The following is a 20,184-nucleotide window of genomic DNA, read 5'->3' on the forward strand; positions in this document are numbered from 1 at the left end:
GTAAACTGTTCCATATCACCCTTTCAGTTGACGTATGTTGTTACAGGAGTGTCCTTAGCTGATACCTAGATCAAAAACACCACAAGGTATTTACCAAGGACCCAGTCAATACTCAGTGTTGTGCCAGGGATTCAAGATGTCTGGGTGCAACTTAAGGAATTCAGTCTCTAGAAGTCCAGAAATACGCAGGCAGAAATCACCAGGCAGCTCCCCTTGGAGCTTCATTGAATGCATGGCAGTGAGCACAGTGGTGATGGCAGAGAGAGAAGGAAGAGATCGCTGTGGGCAGGCTCAGATAGTCAGGGCGAGCAGGATGCACAGATGTGCTGGAGTGGAAGGAGGCAGGAGTCCAGCCTCACTAGGGCCAGAGGGCTGGGAGTGGCCTTGACCATCCATTTGTTTCACAAATAGTTTATAGCTGCTATGTTTCAGAGTATAGGTCTGTAGTAATGAACAAAATAGATGTATTCCCTGCTCTCATGGAGCTTACAGTCTAGTACAGAGACAGACGTTAAACAAGTGAACACATAAATGATTACAAATTGTAACCAGTGATTAAAAGGAGATGTGAAAATGCTCTGAGAGAGACAAATTAGGGTAAGAGAAGACTTAACTTTAGATTGAGTGGGCAGAGATTGAAGAGGTGCTGTTTCTGCTAAAACTTGGAGGATGAGAATGACCCAGTCAAAGACAGTCTGGGAGAGAACATTCCAGACGGAGCAACAAGTGTTCAGGCCTATGTGTGGGGCCCGGAAAGAAGGCTGGCATGGCTGATGCACCGTGAAGGTGAGAGAGAAGGAAGGAGGGAAGAGGGGCCATTTCCCAGCAGGGAGTGCTGCCATTTGTGTTTCCAGAAGATTCCTCTCTTGTGTGCACAAAAGGATTATAAGAAGATAAGAGTGGAAGCAGAGGCCGAGCATGGTGGCTCATGCCTGTAATTTCAGCACAGGCCGTGGCCGAGGAGGCTGAGGTGGGTGGATCACTTGAGCCCAGGAGTTTGAGGCCAGCCTGGGCAACATAGCAAGACCCTTGTCTCTACAAAAAATTTAAAAATCAGCTGGGCACGGTGGCATGTGCCTGTAGTCCCAGCTACTTGGGAGGCTGAGGTGGGAGGATTGCTTGAGCCCAGGAGATCAAGGCTGCAGTGAGCCAAGATTGTGTTGATGCACTTTAGTCTGGGTGACAGAGTGAGACCCTGTCTCAAACAAACAAAAAGAGTGGAAGTAGAGAGACCAATGGGGAACTTTTTGCTCCAGAGCTGCTCAGAGCCCTGAAGTGAGCAGTGTTCTAGAGAGAAGAGGCTGGCAGCGTGACTCAGAGTGGCTGGGGGAGGGGAGGGCTCAGATACTTATCCTCCACTTAGGTTGAGAGTTGCCACGTGCCTTGACCTCTAGGAGCCATTGTTCATGTGGGGAGTTATCTTTCAGGTGTTTGGAGGGAGAGAAAGTTTGAAAATCACCCACTAGGAAGTGGAGAAACCCCCAGGAAGGCCAGCAGGAACAGAATTTCCAGCCAGATGAGCGTTGAAAGGAGCTCAGATCTCTCTGTGGGGCCTGGCCTTTGCTGATGGTGGCCAAGGCTGGGCCACATCTTGGATGTTTCAAAGCATTTTCTCTCCATTTCTATAGGGCCATGCCAATATTATCTCCTGCCTCTGTGTCAGTGAAGACAGGCGGTGGATCGCCACAGCAGACAAAGGGCCAGACTGCCTGGTGATTATATGGGACTCCTTCACAGGGTAGGCTTTGTGTAGCCACTTCTTTTTTCCCCAGATTTGTGTAGAGTATCTGCCACTGTGTGACAATGACAGAATGAGTAATGCCAATGCCTAGAAATTTGATTTGTTGGCGTTCCACAGTAGACTAGCTTATGCTGACTCACATTAACCTAGCTCACACAAGCTCAAAGCATAACCCAGATGGCAAATCTGTCATTTACAACGAGAAATATTACTTCTACAAGGACAGATTTTCTAGTGGCTGGTCAGGCTGCCTCTTCTGGGCAGTTCTTAATGGTTACTACCAAGTGTTCCTGTCTATCGCTGCTCCCCGTTCCATACATTTCTTATTGGATATGTTCAATTTTGATCTGTTTGCCTGCCATGGTTTTAGGTATAGTAATGATGGGAGACTTTCCAAAGCTGCTGTTTCTCTGCAGTCTCTCTCTAATTCTAACAACCCGCCATTGCCTCCTTTCTTTCATAATACAGACAGGTTCTCGCTCCATTGCCCATGCTGGAGTGCAGTGGTGCAGTCATAGCTCATTGCAGCCATGAACTCCCAGGATAAAGTGATTCTCCTGCTTTGGCCTCCTGAGTAGCTGGGACCACAGGCACATGCAACCACACCTGGCTAACTTTTTTTTGTAGAGACGAGGTCTTGCTATGTTGCCCCGGCTGGTCTTGAACTCCTGGCTTCAAGAGATCCTCCCATCTTGGCCTCTCAAAGCACTGGGATTATAGGTGTAAGCCACCATGCTTGGCCTCTTCTTAAATATTTTATTTTATTGTATTATATTTTCATAGAGATGGGGTCTTGCTTTGTTTCCCATGCTGGTCTTGAACTCCTGGGCTCAAGCCATCCTCCTGCCTCGGCCTCCCAAAGTGCTGGGATTATAGGCATGAGCCACCACACCTGGCCTCTCTTTCTCTCTTTTTTAAATTAACAGACTTTTATTTTTAGAACAGTTTTAGATTTACAGAAGAATTGGGAAGATAGTACTGAGGATTCCCATATACCCCACACCCAGATTCCCACATTAGTTACATCTTACATTAGTAGGATCAATTTGCTATAATTCATGAACATGATTGACACATGATTATTAACAAACAGGATCCCACCCAGGAGACCACATTCGATTTAGCTGTGATGGCTCCTTAGGCTCTGCTTGGCTATGGCAATTTCTTAGACTTCCCTTATTTTTGATGACTGACAGTTTTGAGGAGTACAGGTCAGGGATTTGGTAGGATCTCCATCTACTGGACTGTTCGGATGGTTTTCTCGTGATAAGCCTACCGGCCTTCTGAAACACTCTGGTGTCTAAGAAATGAGTTACAGTGGCCTTCTTAACCTGGGGGTAAAAGGCATGCTCACTTCGATCAAACGTCAGATAAACCAGTCCAGGTGGTGAGGGGAGGTTGACAGCCCCCAAACTCTCTACTGGAGCTAGATCTGGAAGGCTGGGGTTCTGTACTCTCCTTGTATCTGCTTCTGTAACTCACTCTCCTCCTTCCCCGGCTGGAGGCAGACTGAATGGAGAGCCTCTCTGGTATCAAGGTTGTCATCCTGTATTGCCTTTCTTCCTAACTCATAAAATTCTACCTTTTCTGGTTCCTTTTCTGATAGTGCATCAGACAAGGAATGGTGGAATTTCCGTGGGCTTGAGCAGTCCTGCTCAAAGTGTGGTCTGCAGGCTGAGCTGATCTGTCAGCCGGTCCTGGGCTATGTTGAACAGAAAGTACAGAAAATGAGAGGGGGCCTTTGGGAACTTTTATAGCAATTTGTTCTTGCTATGGTATTTTTATTTTGTGAAAGTATTTGATCTGGGCTGGGTGCAGTGACTCATGCACTTTGGGAGCTTCCCAGCACTTTGGGAGGCTGAGGCAGGAGGATAACTTGAGGCCAGGAGTCTGAGACCAGCCTGGGCAACATAGTGAGACTGTCTCTACAAAAAATTAAAAGTTAGCCACATGTGGTGGTGCATGCCTGTAGTCCCAGCTACTCGGGAGGCTGAGGCGGGAAGATGGCTTGAGCTTAGGTGTTTGAGGCTGCAGTGATTCATGATCATGCCATTACACTCCTGCCAGGGTGACAGAGTAAAACCCTGTCTCAAGAAAAAAAATATGCATTGGTCTGCAGTGGAATAAAAGTTTTTTAAAAATACCTTTCACCACAGATAGTTTGCAAAGTGCTGGACAAGAAGATGTCGAGGCAGTTGGGGGTTCCTGCGGGACTGAGCACGCCACCTTGTGTGAAAGCTCTCAAGCAGGAGGCCGTCTTGTCTGCCGAGGACATTGGAAATGGGGCTGGTAGTTTGGGCTGTGGGATATGACATTGTGTAATCGATGAGAATGCAGTAGAGGTCCACCAAATGAAGGGAAGGAGCTGTAGGGTTTCAGGGAGGGCCTGGTTGGGGACAAAAAGCATGAGCCTGAAGTAGATGGTGGGTGGGGGAACGTGGTGATGCTTGTCTAGCCGTGCTGGGCAGAGGGGGAATAAGAACAGGGAATGTGACTGGTGGTGGCTTGCCTGGGTAGGAGAACTGGAAGGGAAGAAGGGAAGGGGCCCAGGGGACTTCAGAGGGACATGAAAGAGCAGGTGGCAGGAGGCAGGTGTGAGTGTGGGCTCTGGCATCCACCTGGGCTTCCATGCCTGCTCGGCCATGGTCTGCTGTGTGACTTGGAGGCCCAGAGAAGAAAGTAACTTTCCCATTTGTGAAAAAAGAATAATGATGTCTACTGTTTTTTACTTTCCTTGCTGTAACAAATTACCTCAAACAATATACTCTCTTGCAGTTCTGGAGGCCAGAAGTCTGAAACCAAGGTGTCGGCAGGGTTGGCTGCTTCTGGGGGCTGTGAGGGAGAATCTGTCCCAGGCCTCTCCCCTTGCTTCTGCTGGCTGTGGGTGACCCTTGGTGTCCTTGGCTTGTGGACGCATCCCTTCAATCTCTGCCTCCATCTTCCCATGGCATTCCCACCATGCATCCATCTGTGTCTTCTTGAGGACCCTGGGCATTGGATTTGGGGCCCACCGTAGTCCAGTACAACCTCATCTTAACTAACTACATCCACAAAGGCCCTGTGTCCAAATAAGGTCATATTCTGAGGTTCTGGGTGGGCCTGAGTTTGGAGGGGCCACTTAGCCCATTAAATCCAGTGCACAGGATGTTGTGAGGATCGCTGGAGCGCAGCACCAGACCATAATAGAGGATCCTAGATGGGTTTTCTTTCTTAACTCCTGGCCTGAGGCAGAGAGCAGTCAGATTCACTGACAAGACTGTTAGGGCTTAGTTGGGTAGATGGGTGGGAGGGAAGAGTTCAACAAGTGAGTCCAGATGCATGAGGAGGTTAGGAAGAAGTTCTGTTTAATGTTCTATAGTGGGGGACACAGAAACTGCTCTCCCGCAGGTGACCAGTGACCTCCAGGGGATCGCATTACCCAACCTTGATCCTCATGTGACTTGACTTCTCTGTGTCATCTAACACTTCATTTCCTGTGGCTTCTCTGATCTCACATCCCTACAACACATGGCCTTCGTGTCTGGCTTCTTTCACTTAGCATCATGCTTGAAGGTTCATCTGTGGTGTGGCACGTGTCCTTTCTATGGCGGAATCACATTACATTGTATGGATAGACCAAACAATGTATGCTCTTTCATCTGATTTTTTGTTTTGTTTTTGTGTTTTTGAGACAGGATCTCACTCTGTCACCCAGGCTGGAGTGCAGTGGTGTGATCGTGGCTCACTGCAGCCTTGGCCTCCAGGGCTCAAGCAATCCTCCCACCTCAGCCTCCTGAGTAGTTGAGACCACGGGTACATGCCACTGAGCCTGGCTAATTTTTTTTGTTTTTCTGGTAGAGACAGGGTCCTCCTATGTTGCCCAAGCTGGTCTCAAACTCCTAGGTACAAGTGATCCCCTGCCTTGGCCTCCCAACATGCTGGGATTACAACTGTGAGCCACTGTACCCAGCCTCATCTGTTGTTGTTATTGTTATTATTATTATTATTACTGAGACAGGGTCTCACTCTGTTATCCAGGCTGGAGTGCAGTGGCGCAGTCTCAGCTCACTGCAACTTCTACCTCCTGGGCTTAGATGATCTTCCCATCTCAGCCTCCCAAGTAGCTGGGACCACAGGTGCACACCACCATACCCAGCTAATTTTTTTTGTATTTTTTTAATAGAGATGGGGTTTCACCGTGTTACTCAGGCTGGTCTCGAATTCCTGGGCTCAAGTGATCTGCCTGACTCAGCCTCCCAAAGTGCTGGGATTACAGGCATGAGCCACCATGCCCGGCTCATCTGCTTAATTTGTTAAAAAATGATTTTAGGACATTTTAATAGAAAACTGTTAAATTTAATGGTGGCTCACGCTTGTAATCCCAGCACTTTGGGAGGCCGAGGCGGGTGGATCACTTGAGGTCAGGCGTTCGAGACCAGCCTGGCCAACATGGGGAAACCCCGTCTCTACAAAAATACAGAATACAAAATACAAAAAAAAAATTAGTCGGGCATAATGGTGCCCGTAATCCCACCTACTCAGGAGGCTGAGACAGAATCGCTTGAACCCAGGAGGCGGAGGTTGCAGTGAGCCAAGATCGTGCCATTGCACTCCAGCCTGGGCGACAGAGCGAGAATTCATCTCAAAAAAAAAAAATTAATGAAAACCGATACATTTTCATGGAAAGCACTGGCTGCCATCTCCGATCCTAGTCTTCTTTCTAGAGGTAATCAATTTGATGTGTTTCCTTCCAAAACATTTGCTTTTGTTTTAAACACATGTATATGGATATCTTCATATTGTTTTTCTCCACAACATGGTTGCTGTGATCTTTTCCCAAACGTAAATCTGATTGTGTTGCCACCCTGATTAAAACCCTTTAGAAACTGCCCATTGTCAGATCAGCTTATGCTACAGGGAACACGCACCCTGCATTAGGGCCGTGCAGACACTTCCCCCAGAAAGTGAAATGCCTGCTCCCTGCACACGTAGCCGTCTGCAGCTGCTAACATGCTCTCAGCTGCAAGTAATGGCACATCCAACTTAACCACAAGGAAAAGGTATTATCTCATGCAGTAGAAGCCTGAAGTCGGCCAGCAGAAGAGTCGGAGTCCTTCAGGTGTGTCTTGTCTCTGAAGCCTTTGCTGACCGACACCTTCACCACACAGAGCTGCTCTGTTATGATGCTGAGCTGCTGTTTTTTCCTTATTTGTGAAACTGTGTCTCTACTAGACACGAAGCCACTTGAGGGCAGTGATTTTTTTAAAAAACTGCACAGTAAAGCATATCTGTGGTTAATAATGCAAATGCTATGTTAATATGAATTTTATGATATCCCAAGTAATTACTTTGGGACCCAGAAAAGATTATTCAGAGGCTGTTTTGGTTTTAGGATTAGTATTCATTTTATTAGTGATAAATTAAAAACCGTAGTTCTTCCTCCAGTTTTTCGCTCAACTTAAAAATCTTACTCTGTTTATAAATCTAGCATATTTTTGCAATCACCTTTGAGGAGGCTTTGATTAATGTTTGGCCCCACTTACACATTTGGTTATTAACTCCTTTTAAACATTTAAAACTGCATTTCGATATTTAAGATACTCAGTTTCATTAAGTTTTTTAGTAGTCTGATTAACAAATCTTTCATAGTACTTAATTACTGCAAATCTAGTAAATTAGACATAAATATGGTAAATCTTAAGTTTCCTTAAGTGTTCTAATATTGCCTATAAACCTATTACGATTTTAATTTAAAATCACAAATCTAAATCAACTACATATTTTAAATTAGCATCACAAATCTAATCTGTTAGCAACTCTGAGGTATGTCAAATTCACTTAAACATTACAAATTCCTAAAAAATGAACAAATTCTCTTATCACAACTATGTTAATAATGCAGGTCTGACTGACTTCATCTTCTCTATATTCAATTCCAAGTATCTCCAAGGATAAGATACATTTTCTCACTAAGGACTTTACTGTGTTATTTCCAGTCACTTTGGGATTGCCTTCCCAGGTGAATTTTTGGGGCTACTTCTCAGTGGGATGAAGTTTCTCAAGTGACAGAGAACCAGAGAAGTCCTCAGCTGGGACACAGACTTGATGCCAGCCAGTTGGGACCCTGGTGTGACGTACAGACGTACTGAGGCCTGTTTATCTTCACTGTATCTAGGACTCCATAATCAAAAAGAAAAGAACCATGCGGCCTGCATTCCTGGTTTAAGTCTTGCTACCACCCTCTCTTCATTCCAGTGGGAATCAGTGGACCTCCCCCAACCCAAGCATTACAACTTCCATCTTCGCTTCCACTGCTTCTGTGCTTTGGTTGTCTGAGATACTTACGTGTCATCTAATTCTGGGTATTTCAAGGCTGTGTCGGAATCATACAGTTCTAAGGTCTTGTCAGTAACACAGTATGGAAGTGTAAGAGCAAAAAATAAAAGTTCCTCCTCACCCAAACCCCATCTCCAGAGGAACCATTGCTTACAGTTTGCAGTCTGTTCCTCTGGAGTTTTTTCAATACACACACACACACACACACACACACACACACACACACGATTAGGATGATGCAATTGTTTTGCAATTTGCTTTTTTCACAAATTGTGGTCACTTTCCCAATCTACCTCATTCTTTTTGAAGGCAGCAAAGTTTTTATTTTTATTTCTATTTTTAATTTTTATGTTTTTTTTTTTTTTTTTTTTTTTTGAGACAGAGTTTCGCTTTTGTTGCCCAGGCTGGAGTGCAATGATGTAATCTCGGCTCACTGCAACCTCCACCTCCCCGGTTCAAGTGATTCTCTTACCTCAGCTTCCTGAGTAGCTGGGATTACAGACTCCTGCCACCACACCAGGCTAATTTTTTGTATTTTTAGTAGAGATGGGGTTTCACCGTGTTGGCCAGGCTGGTCTCAAACTCCTCACCTTAGGTGATGCACCTGCCTTGGCCTCCCAAAGTGCTGGGATTACAGGTGTGAGCCACCACGCTGGCCTTATTATTTTATTTATTTATTTATTTATTTATTTATTTATTTATTTTTGAGGCAAGGTCTTGCTCTGTCACCCAGGCTGGAGTGCAGTGGCATGATCTTGGCTCACTGCAGCCTGCACCTCCTGGACTCAAGTGATCCTCTCACCTCAGCCTCCCATGTAGTTGGGCCCACGGGTGCATGCCAGCATGCCTGGCTAATTTTTCTATTTTTGGTAGAGACAGGGTTGTGCCATGTTGCCCAGGCTGATATCGAACTCCTTAGCTCAAGCAATCCACCCTCCTCAGCCTCTCAAAGTGCTGGGATTACTAGTGTGCAATACCGTGCCCAACCTAGTTTCTTATCATGTGGTTATACTATAATATCTTTTCAAACAATTCATGTGTGGTATATTAAGGGACATTTGTGTTGTTTGATTTTTGCTATTAGAGTAGTACTACGATGACTATGAATTTTCATTGACCTTTGTTTACTTTTTCCATGGTTTCCCTAGGAAAAAGTCGTAAGAGTGGAGTGACTGGGCGGTAGGGTGTATGCATTGAAGGTTTTGATAGATCCAGCCAAACTGCTTCTAGAAAGGTGCTGCTCCTTTGCATTCCCACCTATGCAGAAGAGTGCCTGATTCCCTGTGAGCTGGGATGTTGTCCTAGTCATCTTTTCATACTACATCCTTCCTGCCAGGCACAACCTGGCACAGAATCAGTGCCTGGTACCTTGTGAATGAGAAACTAGAGCTTGTGAAGAGGGCAAACAGCAGGCCCATTGCCTTGAGTTAGGCTTGACTACTATTGTTGTTGAGGTTAAATTCACATGGCATAAAACTGACCATTTTAAAGCTTGCAGTTTGGTGACATTTAATACATTTACACTGTTATGCAACCATTATCTCTATCTAGTTCCAAAACGTTTTCACCACCCCAGAAGGACACCCTGCACCCCATTATCTGTCTCCATGGGTTTGCCTATTCTGGCCATTTCATATGAGTAGACTCGTACACTCTGCACCTTTTGAACCTGGCTTCTTTCACTTAGCATCGTTTCCGAGGCTCATCCATGTCATATCATAGCATGTGTCAGTGCTTCATTCCCTTCTATGGCTCAAAAAGATTCCACTGTATGGATAGATCACATTTTGTTCTGTTTTGGAGAGGTTTGGGCTGAGCTCAGACCTGCCCTGGGCCTCTCTGGGAAGCCAGGGAGACCTCAGCAAGTGTCACCCACCTTGTCCTGTTTTGCAGTATTCCTGTGCACACAATATTTGACAGCTGCCCCGAAGGGAACGGCATCAGGGCCATGGCCATGACCCATGACGCCAAGTATCTGGCAACCATCTCAGATGCTGAAGTCCAGGTAAAGGCCCTGGCCCTTTGGGTCAACTTCAGCGAGCTGGCCGACCTGTCCAGTGTGTCCCCATGGGCAGCTCTGTTCAGGCTGCATGATGTTTGTGATGTTCTCAAAAGACCAGACTCCACAGCACAGAGTCCGGGCCTCTGTCCTTAGTTACTTGAAGTTTTGGGGTCACCACAAGAGGTGTAAGTTACTTTAGCAGACTTCAAAGAACTTCTCATGCCCCTCTCTCTGCTGTCACCTACAGAAGGTGTGCATCTGGAAGTGGACTTTGGCAGTGGAAACACCAGCATGCACTCTCGAACTCCCCAAAGAGTACGGTGTTCAGGTGAGTTCCACTGGAGCCTGTAAACATCAACTAAAGTTATATGGGTGCCAGGCCAGGCTGGGCGTGGTGACTCACACCTGTAATCCCAGAACTTTGGGAGGCTGAGGTGGGTTATCACTTGAGGTCAGGAGTTCAAGGCCAGCCTGGCCAACATGGTGAAGCCCGTCTCTACTAAAAATACAAAAATTCCCTGGGCGTGGTGGCACATGCCTATAGTCCCAGCTACTTGGAAGCCTGAGGCATAAGAATTGCTTGAACCTGGGAGGCAGAGGTTGCAGTGAGCCAAGATTATGCCACTGCACTCCAGCCTGGGTGACAAAGTGAGACTCCATCTCAAAAAAACAAAAACAAAAACAAAGTTCCACTGATGCTGGGCCAAAACCTACTTTTTGTTTCAGGGGAGTTGCGTTATGCTGCATAACAGTGTTTTTTTTTTTTTTTTTTGAGACAGAGTTTCGCTCTTGGTGCCCAGGCTGGAGTCTGGAGTGCAGTGGCACGATCTCGGCTCAACACAACCTCTGCCTCCCAGGTTCAAGTGATTCTCCTGCCTCCCGAGTAGCTGGGATTACAGGCGTGCACCAGCACGCCTGGCTAATTTTGTAATTTTTTAGTAGAGATGGGTTTTCTCCATGTTGGTCAGGCTGGTCTCGAACTCTCAACCTCAGGTGATCCGCCCACCTCGGCCTCCCAAAGTGTTGGGATTACAGGCGTGAGCCACCGCGCCCGGCCTCAGTAGAGCTTTAAAAACCCTTTCATTTCCTGATTCATTTTACTTGACTATAATAGCTAATATTTTTCAAGCACTTATGTTCCAGAGTCTGCTAAATTCTTTACTTACATTATCTCACATAATCCATGCAAACATGCTAGCAAAATAGATATTAATATCTGTGGAATACTACCATTAATTATTAAATACTTTGTCTAAAATCACCCACCTGGCAGTCTTTCTTATTCTATAAGTGTGCTTTTAACTGCTTCGAACCTTGTAAAACTAACTCTGAGGAGTATAGGGAAGTTATTATTATTGCTCCCAACTTACATGAGGTGACTTGCCAAGGACACCCAGTAAGTTTCCATCAGGTCTCCTTATTTCCTGGGTCGCTGCTCCCTGCTGTTGTGACTTGTCTCATTCATCCTTGCATGCTTCATTTGTCATACATTTATCGAGTACCTGTTCTGTGCCAGGCACTGTGATAAGTACATGCCTGACTTGCAGGATCTAAATCCCAGAGGGTTTGGGTGACTAGACTCAGCCAGGGAAATATGGTTATGCAGCCATATGTCCATCTTCTTTCCTTTCCCCCCAATATTCCTCTTGCCCCTAAAAAAATGTTTCTTCCTCCTTAAGGTTGTGCTAACACAGTAGCCACCAACCATATGTGGCTATTTAGGATGAGTTTTTCTATTGCTGCAAAAAACGCCATTGGGGTTTTTTTTTGGTTTTGTTTTGTTTTGTTTTTTATTTTTGAGACGGAGTCTTTCTCTGCCGCCCAGGCTGGAGTGCAGTGGCGGGATCTCAGCTCACTGCAAGCTCCGCCTCCCGGGTTCACGCCATTCTCCTGCCTCAGCCTCCCGAGTAGCTGGCACTACAGGCGCCTGCCACCTTGCCCGGCTAGTTTTTTTGTGTTTTTTTTTTTTTAGTAGAGACGGGGTTTCACCGTGTTAGCCAGGATGGTCTCGATCTCCTGACCTCGTGATCCACCCGTCTCGGCCTCCCAAAGTGCTGGGATTACAGTCTTGAGCCACCGCGCCCGGCCGCCATTGGGGTTTTGATAGCGATTTTGCATTGAATCTGTAGATCACTTTGGGTGGTGTCATCGTTTTCACAGCATTGTCTTCTAATCCATGAGCATGGGACACCTCGCCATTTATTTATGTCTTCTTTAATTTCTTTCAGGAATGTTTTGTAATTTCCAGAGCTCAAGTCTTCACCTCCTGGTTAAATTTATTCCTAAGGATTTTGTGTTTTTTTGATGCTATTTTAAATGGATTTGTTTTCTTAATTTCCTTTTTTAGATTGTTCATTGCTAGTGTATAAAAAGACAGCTGATTTTTGTGTGTTGATTTTGTACCTTGCAACCTTGCTGAGTACACATGGTGATTTAAATTTAAAATTATTAAAACGTAAAAAATCTTTTTTGAGACAGGGTCTCCCTGTTGTCCAGGCTGGAGTATAGTGGCGCAATCCCAGCTCACTGCAGCCTCTGCCTCCTGAGCTCAAGCAGTCCTCCTACCTCAGCCTCCTGAGTAGCTGGAACTACAGGTGCACACTATCATGCCCAGCTAATTTTTTAAATTTTTTACAGAGACAGAGTTTTGCCATGTTGGCCAGTGTGGTCTCCAACTCCTACGCTCAAGCCATCCACCTATCTCAGCCTCCCAAAGTGTTGGGATTACAGGCGTGAGCCACCACACCCTGCCCTCTTCTTGCTATGCTTTCTTCTTGGGTATTGTCATCTATTCCCAAGGCTATTTACTTCCGAGACATACCCTAAAATCTTCCCTCATCTCTCCACCTCTGTTGCCACCGTCCTAGTCCAGGCCACAGTCACCTCTACCTGCACCATCTGGCCTGCTGGTCTTTCTGCTTTCACTCTCTCTTCACTCTCTAACAATCTTCCCACAGCAGTCAGACTGTTTTTTGTTTTGTTTTATTTTCTTTATTTTCTTTTTTTTTTTAAGATGGAGTCTCACTCTGTCACCCAGGCTAGAGTGCAGTGGTGCAATCTCGGTTCCTACAACCTCCACCTGCTGCTGCTGGGTTCAAGCGATTCTCCTGCCTCAGCCTCTCGGGTAGCTGGGACTACAGGCACGTGCCACCATGCCCGGCTAATTTTTTGTATTTTTAGTAGAGATAGGGTTTCACCATGTTAGCCATGATGGTCTCGATCTCTTGACCTTGTGATCCGCCTGCCTTGGCCTCCCAAAGTGCTGGGATTACGGGTGTGAGCCACTGTGCCCAGCCAGAGAGTTATTTTAAATAATTAAAATATTGCATCACTCCTGTACTTAAAATCCTTCAGTAACTTCTCATTGTCCTCAGAATAACATTAAAATTCCATGACATGTGGCCTTCAAGGTATGATCTGATTCCTCCATCCATCTCCTAATGTCTACCATCCTGATTACTGTTCATCAGTTTGCTTTTCCTAGAATTTCATGTATAATAAATGGACTCCATTTACAGAGAGCTTTGGTTTCTTTCACTCAGTTTTTTTGTTGCACGTACCAGTAGTGTATTCCTTTTTATTGTTGAATAGTAGCGCATTGAATAGGTATGTAACCTTATTAATTCACTGTTCATGGACATTGGGTTGTTTCCTGGTTGTGGCTATTAAAAATAAAGGTGCTGTGAATGTTCATGGACAAGTCTTTATTTTTGAAGGAGATTTTCCTTTGGTATAGAATTCTAGAGTGGTAGTGTTTTCTTTTAGCACTTCATATCTTCAAGGATGTGATTCTGTTGTCTTCTGGTTTCTACTGTTTCTGTTGAAAAGTCAGCTGTCAATCCCTGTTTTGAATGTTGTGTGTCTCTCTCTTTGGCCCCCAGCTGCTTTTACAGATTTTTCCCTTGGTTTTCAGCAGGATTTTGTTGTTGTTGTTGTTATGTTCTGTTTTTGAGACAGGGTCTCACTCCATCACCTAGGCTGAAGTGCAGTGGCACAGTCACCACTCATTGCAGCCTTGACCTCTTAGGCTCAAGTGATTCTCCCACCTCAGCCTCCCAGGTAGCACCACTACACCTAGCTAATTTTTTTTCTTTTTTTGTAGAGATGGGGTCTCGCTGTGTTGCCCAGGCTGCCCAAACTCCTGGGCTCAAGTGACCTTCCCACCTCAGTCTCCCAAGGTGCGGGGATTATAGGTGTGAGCCACTGCTGCACCAACCCCAGCAGCTTTTCAGTGATGTGTCTATGTGGATGTGGGTATGTTGTTGATTTTTTTTTTTTTTTTTTTTTTGAGACGGAATCTCGCTCTGTTGCCCAGGCTGGAGTGCAGTGGCCGGATCTCAGCTCACTGCAAGCTCCGCCTCCCAGGTTTACTCCATTCTCCTGCCTCAGCCTCCTGAGTAGCTGGGACTACAGGCGCCCGCCACCTCGCCCGGCTAGTTTTTTGTGTTTTTTAGTAGAGACGGGTTTTCACCGTATTAGCCAGGATGGTCTCGATCTCCTGACCTCGTGATCTGCCCGTCTCGGCCTCCCAAAGTGCTGGGATTACAGGCTTGAGCCACCGCGCCTGGCCTGTTGTTGATTTTTGTAAAGTTTATCCTTTAGGATTTCTTGAACCTGGGATGTTATATCTCTTCTCAGTTTTGGAAAATTCTCAGCCAGTACCTCTTTACACATTTCTTCTGCCACATTCTTTCTTTCTTCTCCTTCTGGGGCTCCAATTACATATATGTTAGACCTTTTCTGGTCTTGTCCCACTGGTCTTTTATTTTCTTTTCTGTATTTTCTATCCTTTCATCTGTTTCTGCTTCAGTCTGGATGTTTTCTACTATAATTTGTCTTCCTTTCCTGCTGACTCGTTCTTTCTTTGGCTATATCTAAATTTTTGTTAAACTGTCTATTGAGCATTTTAAATCATTTTTTCAGGTCTAGAGTTTCCATTTGATTCCTTTTTTAAGTAGAGCTATCTGCTGAGATTCCCCATCTTGTCCTCTACTTTCCTGCATGTTAATCCAGTGATTGTCACGTCTGTGTCTAACAACCCCAATACTCGGATCTCCTGTGGCTTCTTTTCTGCCGATTGCTTTTTCCCCTTGGTTTTCAGTCATTTGGATGGGTCTTTTTTCTTTTCTTTTCTTTTTTTTTTTTTTTTTTTTTTTGAGACGGAGTCTCGCTCTGTCGCCCAGGCTGGAGTGCAGTGGCCGGATCTCAGCTCACTGCAAGCTCCGCCTCCCGGGTTCGGGCCATTCTCCTGTCTCAGCCTCCTGAGTAGCTGGGACTACAGGCGCCCGCCACCTCGCCTGGCTAGTTTTTTGTATTTTTTTAGTAGAGACGGGGTTTCACCGTGTTAGCCAGGATGGTCTCGATCTCCTGACCTAGTGATCTGCCCGTCTCGGCCTCCCAAAGTGCTGGGATTACAGGCTTGAGCCACCGCGCCCGGCCTTTTCTTTTCTTTTCTTTTCTTTTTTGAGATAGGGTCTTGCTCTGTTGCCCAGGCTGGTCTTGAACTCCTGGCCTCAAGCAATCCTCCTGCCTCAGCCTTGCAAAGTGCTGGGATTCCAGGCATATACCACAGTGCCTGGCCTGGATGCATCTCTTTAATATGCCTTGCTATTTTTTACTGAATGCCTGATGTGTTTTTTAAAGTGTAGCAATAAATTTGAGGCTCGAGATGACTTCCTCCAAAGAAGACTGACTTTTGCTTCTTAAAGGCATTTAGCAGAGTGGTTCAGCTTAATTAGAGCTTGAGGTGGTTTGAGGCTGATTTTCAGGCTTTGTGAAGTCTGCTTCATGCACTTGCTTTTGCCAATTCCTTACCCTGCCCGGGCTTTTGTGCTGTTCTTATATGAATTCTCAAACACTGGCTTTGGCAGTTTACACTCCTGTGGTATGTAACATTCATAAAATGTTTGGAAAATGATAGGTAAGGAATAGGCGTGGAGACGGGGTGGAAATGGTAGAAATGGAACTTAAAAAGCTTTTCTCCAGCCTGTCCCTCAGTGCTGTCTCCTGTAGCCCTTCACCCCAGGCTGTAGCCACCCACCTCCCATGCACATTTCAAACACATACCCCGTGGCTCCCCAGGAAGAGCTTGCTTTGTTGTTCTTGCTGTGACTGTTTGGTTTGTGTGTTTAAAGTTTCCCTCACTTCCATAGTTTCTGCAGGGTTGATTTTTGGGAAGGGAGCCAGCAGCCCATGCTATTCACCATCTTGGCAGGAATTAGAATCCCCTTCCAATATCTTGCATTCATTCCAAGATACTGTGTGGCCCTGTCAACTTTAGAAATGTATATGCAGCAGTCTTTAAAAGGATACAGAATAAAGGTTATTGGTGAATACCGGTTTACTTTTGCTTGTTCCAATTTATTTTATTATTATTATTGTTATTATTTTAAATTGATCACTGTCAGAAAAGCTTGTTACAGCCAGGTGCAGTGGCCCACACCTGTAATCCCAGCACTTTGGAAGGCTTAGGCGGGTGGATCTCTTGAGGTAGGGTTCGAGACCAACCTGGGCAACATGGTGAAACCCCGTCTCTACTAAAAATATAAAAATTAGCTGGGCATGGTGGCACATGCCTGTAGTCTCAACTACTCGGGAGGCTGAGGCAGGAGAATTACTTGAACCCAGGAGGCGGAGGCTGCATTGAGCTGAGATGGCACCACTACACTCCAATCTAGGCGACAGAGCAAGACTCTGGCTCAAAAAAAAAAAAAAGAAAAGCTTGTTCCAATTTATGGATGATGAAATATATTAGATCAGACTGGAAGGGGAACACATTTGACACTGTTTATTTTACTCACCAGTATTTAAATGATATTCCTATTTTTTACCAAATGCTGTATCTTTTCTGTTTTATATTCCTACTCATTTGTGTGTGTGTGTGTGTGTGTGTGTGTGTGTGTGTGTGTGTGTGTGTTTTGAGTTGGAGTTTTGCTCTTGTTGCTCAGGCTAGAGTGCAATGGCGCGACTTCTGCTCACCACAACCTCCGCCTTGTGGGTTCAAGCAATTCTCCTGCCTCAGCCTCCCGAGTAGCTGGGATTACAGGCATGCGCCACCATGCCTGGCTAATTTTGTATTCTCAGTAGAGATGGGATTTCTCCATGTTGGTCAGGCTGGTCACAAACTCCTGACCTCAGGTGATCTGCCCGCCTCGACCTCCCAAAGTGTTGGGATTACAGGAGTGAGCCACCAATTAAGTAATAATTGGTATTACTACTCCTGTAATACCAATTATTATTTAATAATTTAATTAAATAATAAATTAAATTATTATTTAATTTTAACATTCAGCTTAACCAGAAACAGAAAGTTTATCATTAATGTATTTTCATACTTTATATTTCAGAACTACCTTACTTTTAACCCAACAAATAATAAAGAATTGGTGAGCAATAGTAAAACACAGGCAATATATTATGCATGGGTAAGTAGAAATATTTTGATTTGTCTTAAATGTGGGTAGAAATATGTGTTCATTCTTTGAGTACGAATGTTTCAGTAATGTATCAATATAGTATCTCTACTTAAGAAGCAATGAATATATATTAAAATGTTTTTATTTAATTATAGTGTTTAATCCCATTTGAAATTAGCGTATTAAATCAGAAGCAAATAATTCAATTTTATTTATTAAATTTTATTAAAGCAATGAGGCAAATGTTTATTTGAATTTATTTAACAAGACTAAAATACAAGTTTTGTGGTTTTTTGGAGACAAGGTCTTGCTGTGTTGCCCAGGCTGCCTCAGACTCCTGGGCTCAAGTGATCTTCCCACTTTATCCTCTCAAGTAACTGGGATTAGAGGGGTGAGCCAGCCATACGTGGCTCTAAAATACAGATTTTTTTGAGACCTTGGTCTTTTTTCCTTTTTAGAAAGGAATTAGCAAACAGATTAGTGATACATATACTGACACAGGGCCAAATCATGAGAATAAAAAACATTGAGGCTGAGCACAATGGCTTGTGACAGTATTTCCAGCACCATGGGGGGCCAAGGCAGGAGGATCACTTGAGGCCAGGAATTTAAGACTAGCCTGGGCGACATAACAAGACCTCATCCCTACAAAAAATTATTAAAAAAAATTAACAGCACATGGTGATGCACGCCTGTAGTCCCAACTGCTCAGGAGGCTGAGGCTGAAGGATTGCTTGAGCCCAGGAGTTTGAGGCTGCAGTGAGCTGTGATGGTGATGGTGCCACTGCACTCCAGCCTGGGCAACAGAGTGAGACTCTGTCTCAACAAAACAAAACACAACAAAACAAAAAACGTTCCAAGTTAAACATGGAATAACTATGTGACTCAGCAATTCCAAGGTAAGATGTAAAAGAATTGAAAAGAAGCATTCGAACAAATACTTCTACACAAATGTTCACAGCAGCAGCAGCGCTATATGGTTATTTGTAATAACCAAAAGGTAGAAACAAGCCAAATGTTCATCTACTGATGATTAGGTAAACAAAATGTGGCCTGTCCATACAATGGAATGTTATTGTATGAAGTACTGATACATGCTGTGACATGGAGCAGCCTTGAAGGCATGATGCTAAATGAAAGACCCCAGACATGAAAGTCACATGTTGTATGATGCCATTTCTATGGAATGTCCAGCATAGGCAAGTCCACAGATACAGAGGAAACTGGTGGTTTTCAAGTCCTGGGGAGAGACGGAGTAGCTGCTTAATGGGTAGGAGATTTCCTTTTGGGGTTATGAAAATGTCTTGGATCTAGATGGTTGCTCAGCATTGTGAATGTATGAAACACTACTGAATTGTACACTTTATGATTAATTGTACACGTTATGATTAATTTTATGTTAAGTGACACTTTAACGTGGTTATGATTAATTTTATGTTAAGTGAATTTTACCTCAATAAAAAATTGTAAAGCAAAACCAAAACACATTGAATTACTGATTGTCAGTGACAGTCATTATTTGAGATATTTATTATATCTTTATTTTATTTTATTTTTGAGATAGGGTCTCACTCTGTCACCCAGGCTGCAGTGCAGTGGTGCAATCTCAGCTCACTGCAACCTCGGCCTCTCAGGTTCAAGCAATTCTCCTGTCTCAGCTTCCCGAGTAGCTGGGATTACAGGAACCTGCCACCACGCCTGGCTAATTCTTGTATTTTTAGTAGAGATGGGGTTTCTCCGTGTTGGCCAGGCTGGTCTCAAACTCCTGACCTCAAGTGATCCACCCACCTTGGCCTCCCAAAGTCCTGAGATGATAGGCGTGAGCTACCATGCCCAGCCAATTGTGACTTTACTTAGTACTTAATACAAATTCGAATTATCTATTAATAAGGCTTTAAAACTTTAATAAATACCTTAAGGTCGGCCGCAGTGGCTCACGCCTGTAATCCCAACACTTTGGGAGGCTGAGGAGGGCGGATCACCTGAGGTCAGGAGTTCGAGACCAGCCTGGCCAACATGGCAAAACCCCATCTCTACTAAAAAAAAAAAAAAAAATTATCTGGGCACGGTAGTGCGCTCCTGTAATCCCAGCTACTCAGGAGGCTGAGGCAGGAGAATTGCTTGAACCTGGGAAGCGGAGTTTGCAGTGAGCTGAGATCGTGCCACCGCACTCCAGGCTGGGCGATAGATGTGTTTCTGTTTAAAGACACCTTATTTAGTGTATAACTCCATCTCAAAAAAAATAAAAGTCATAATCATTTGTGGTATTTTTTATATTTTTTATGTATTTGCTTTTCTTTCAGAATGTTTTTAGATATTTCCCAAGGCAGCAAGTTCTCTCACCTGTAGAAAATGCACATTTCTGACCTTGTTTAGATGTATTTGTTTTGGTTTTATTATTAATATAGTTCTTCCTTTGGAAACTGGGTCTTTTTGAGTAGTGATTATTTTTTCCTGTTATCAGTATGAAGAGAGGGATACACTGGCTCACAGCGCCCCACTTTTAACAGAAAAAGTGAGTATGCCTGTTGCATTTTTGTCCTTCAGATTTTGTGGAGAATAAATATTTATGTGCAAACTTAGCTGCTTCGGGCTACTCTTTGTACATCCTGACATTAAGCTACTGGGAAATAATTGGAAAAATTTTACTTGGGTCCCGTATACATATTGAATTGTCGGTTCAAAATAATGGAAGTATTGTTAAAAATAAA

General features: G+C 44.4%; 1 protein-coding gene across 10 annotated transcripts in view; it reads left to right on the forward strand.

The window, feature by feature from the left end:
* CFAP251 (cilia and flagella associated protein 251) overlaps positions 1-20,184 on the forward strand; it is an 85,281-nt gene that overhangs the window by 14,697 nt on the left and 50,400 nt on the right. For 5 of the 10 annotated variants that reach the window (XM_028830013.2, XM_077955486.1, XM_077955484.1 and 2 more), the window contains 5 exons: positions 1,629-1,738; positions 9,950-10,061; positions 10,306-10,386; positions 17,405-17,482; positions 19,938-19,988. In XM_028830013.2, coding sequence (XP_028685846.2) covers positions 1,629-1,738; positions 9,950-10,061; positions 10,306-10,386; positions 17,405-17,482; positions 19,938-19,988 — 432 coding nt within the window. Of the gene's footprint in view, positions 1-1,628; positions 1,739-9,949; positions 10,062-10,305; positions 10,387-10,837; positions 10,916-17,404; positions 17,483-19,937; positions 19,989-20,184 lie in introns of all 10 variants that reach the window. The other 5 variants (XM_077955482.1, XM_077955485.1, XM_077955487.1 and 2 more) reach the window with 2 other exon arrangements.

Source organism: Macaca mulatta, chromosome 11, assembly GCF_049350105.2.
Source record: "Macaca mulatta isolate MMU2019108-1 chromosome 11, T2T-MMU8v2.0, whole genome shotgun sequence".
In the NCBI taxonomy this organism is placed as follows: Eukaryota; Metazoa; Chordata; class Mammalia; order Primates; family Cercopithecidae; genus Macaca; species Macaca mulatta.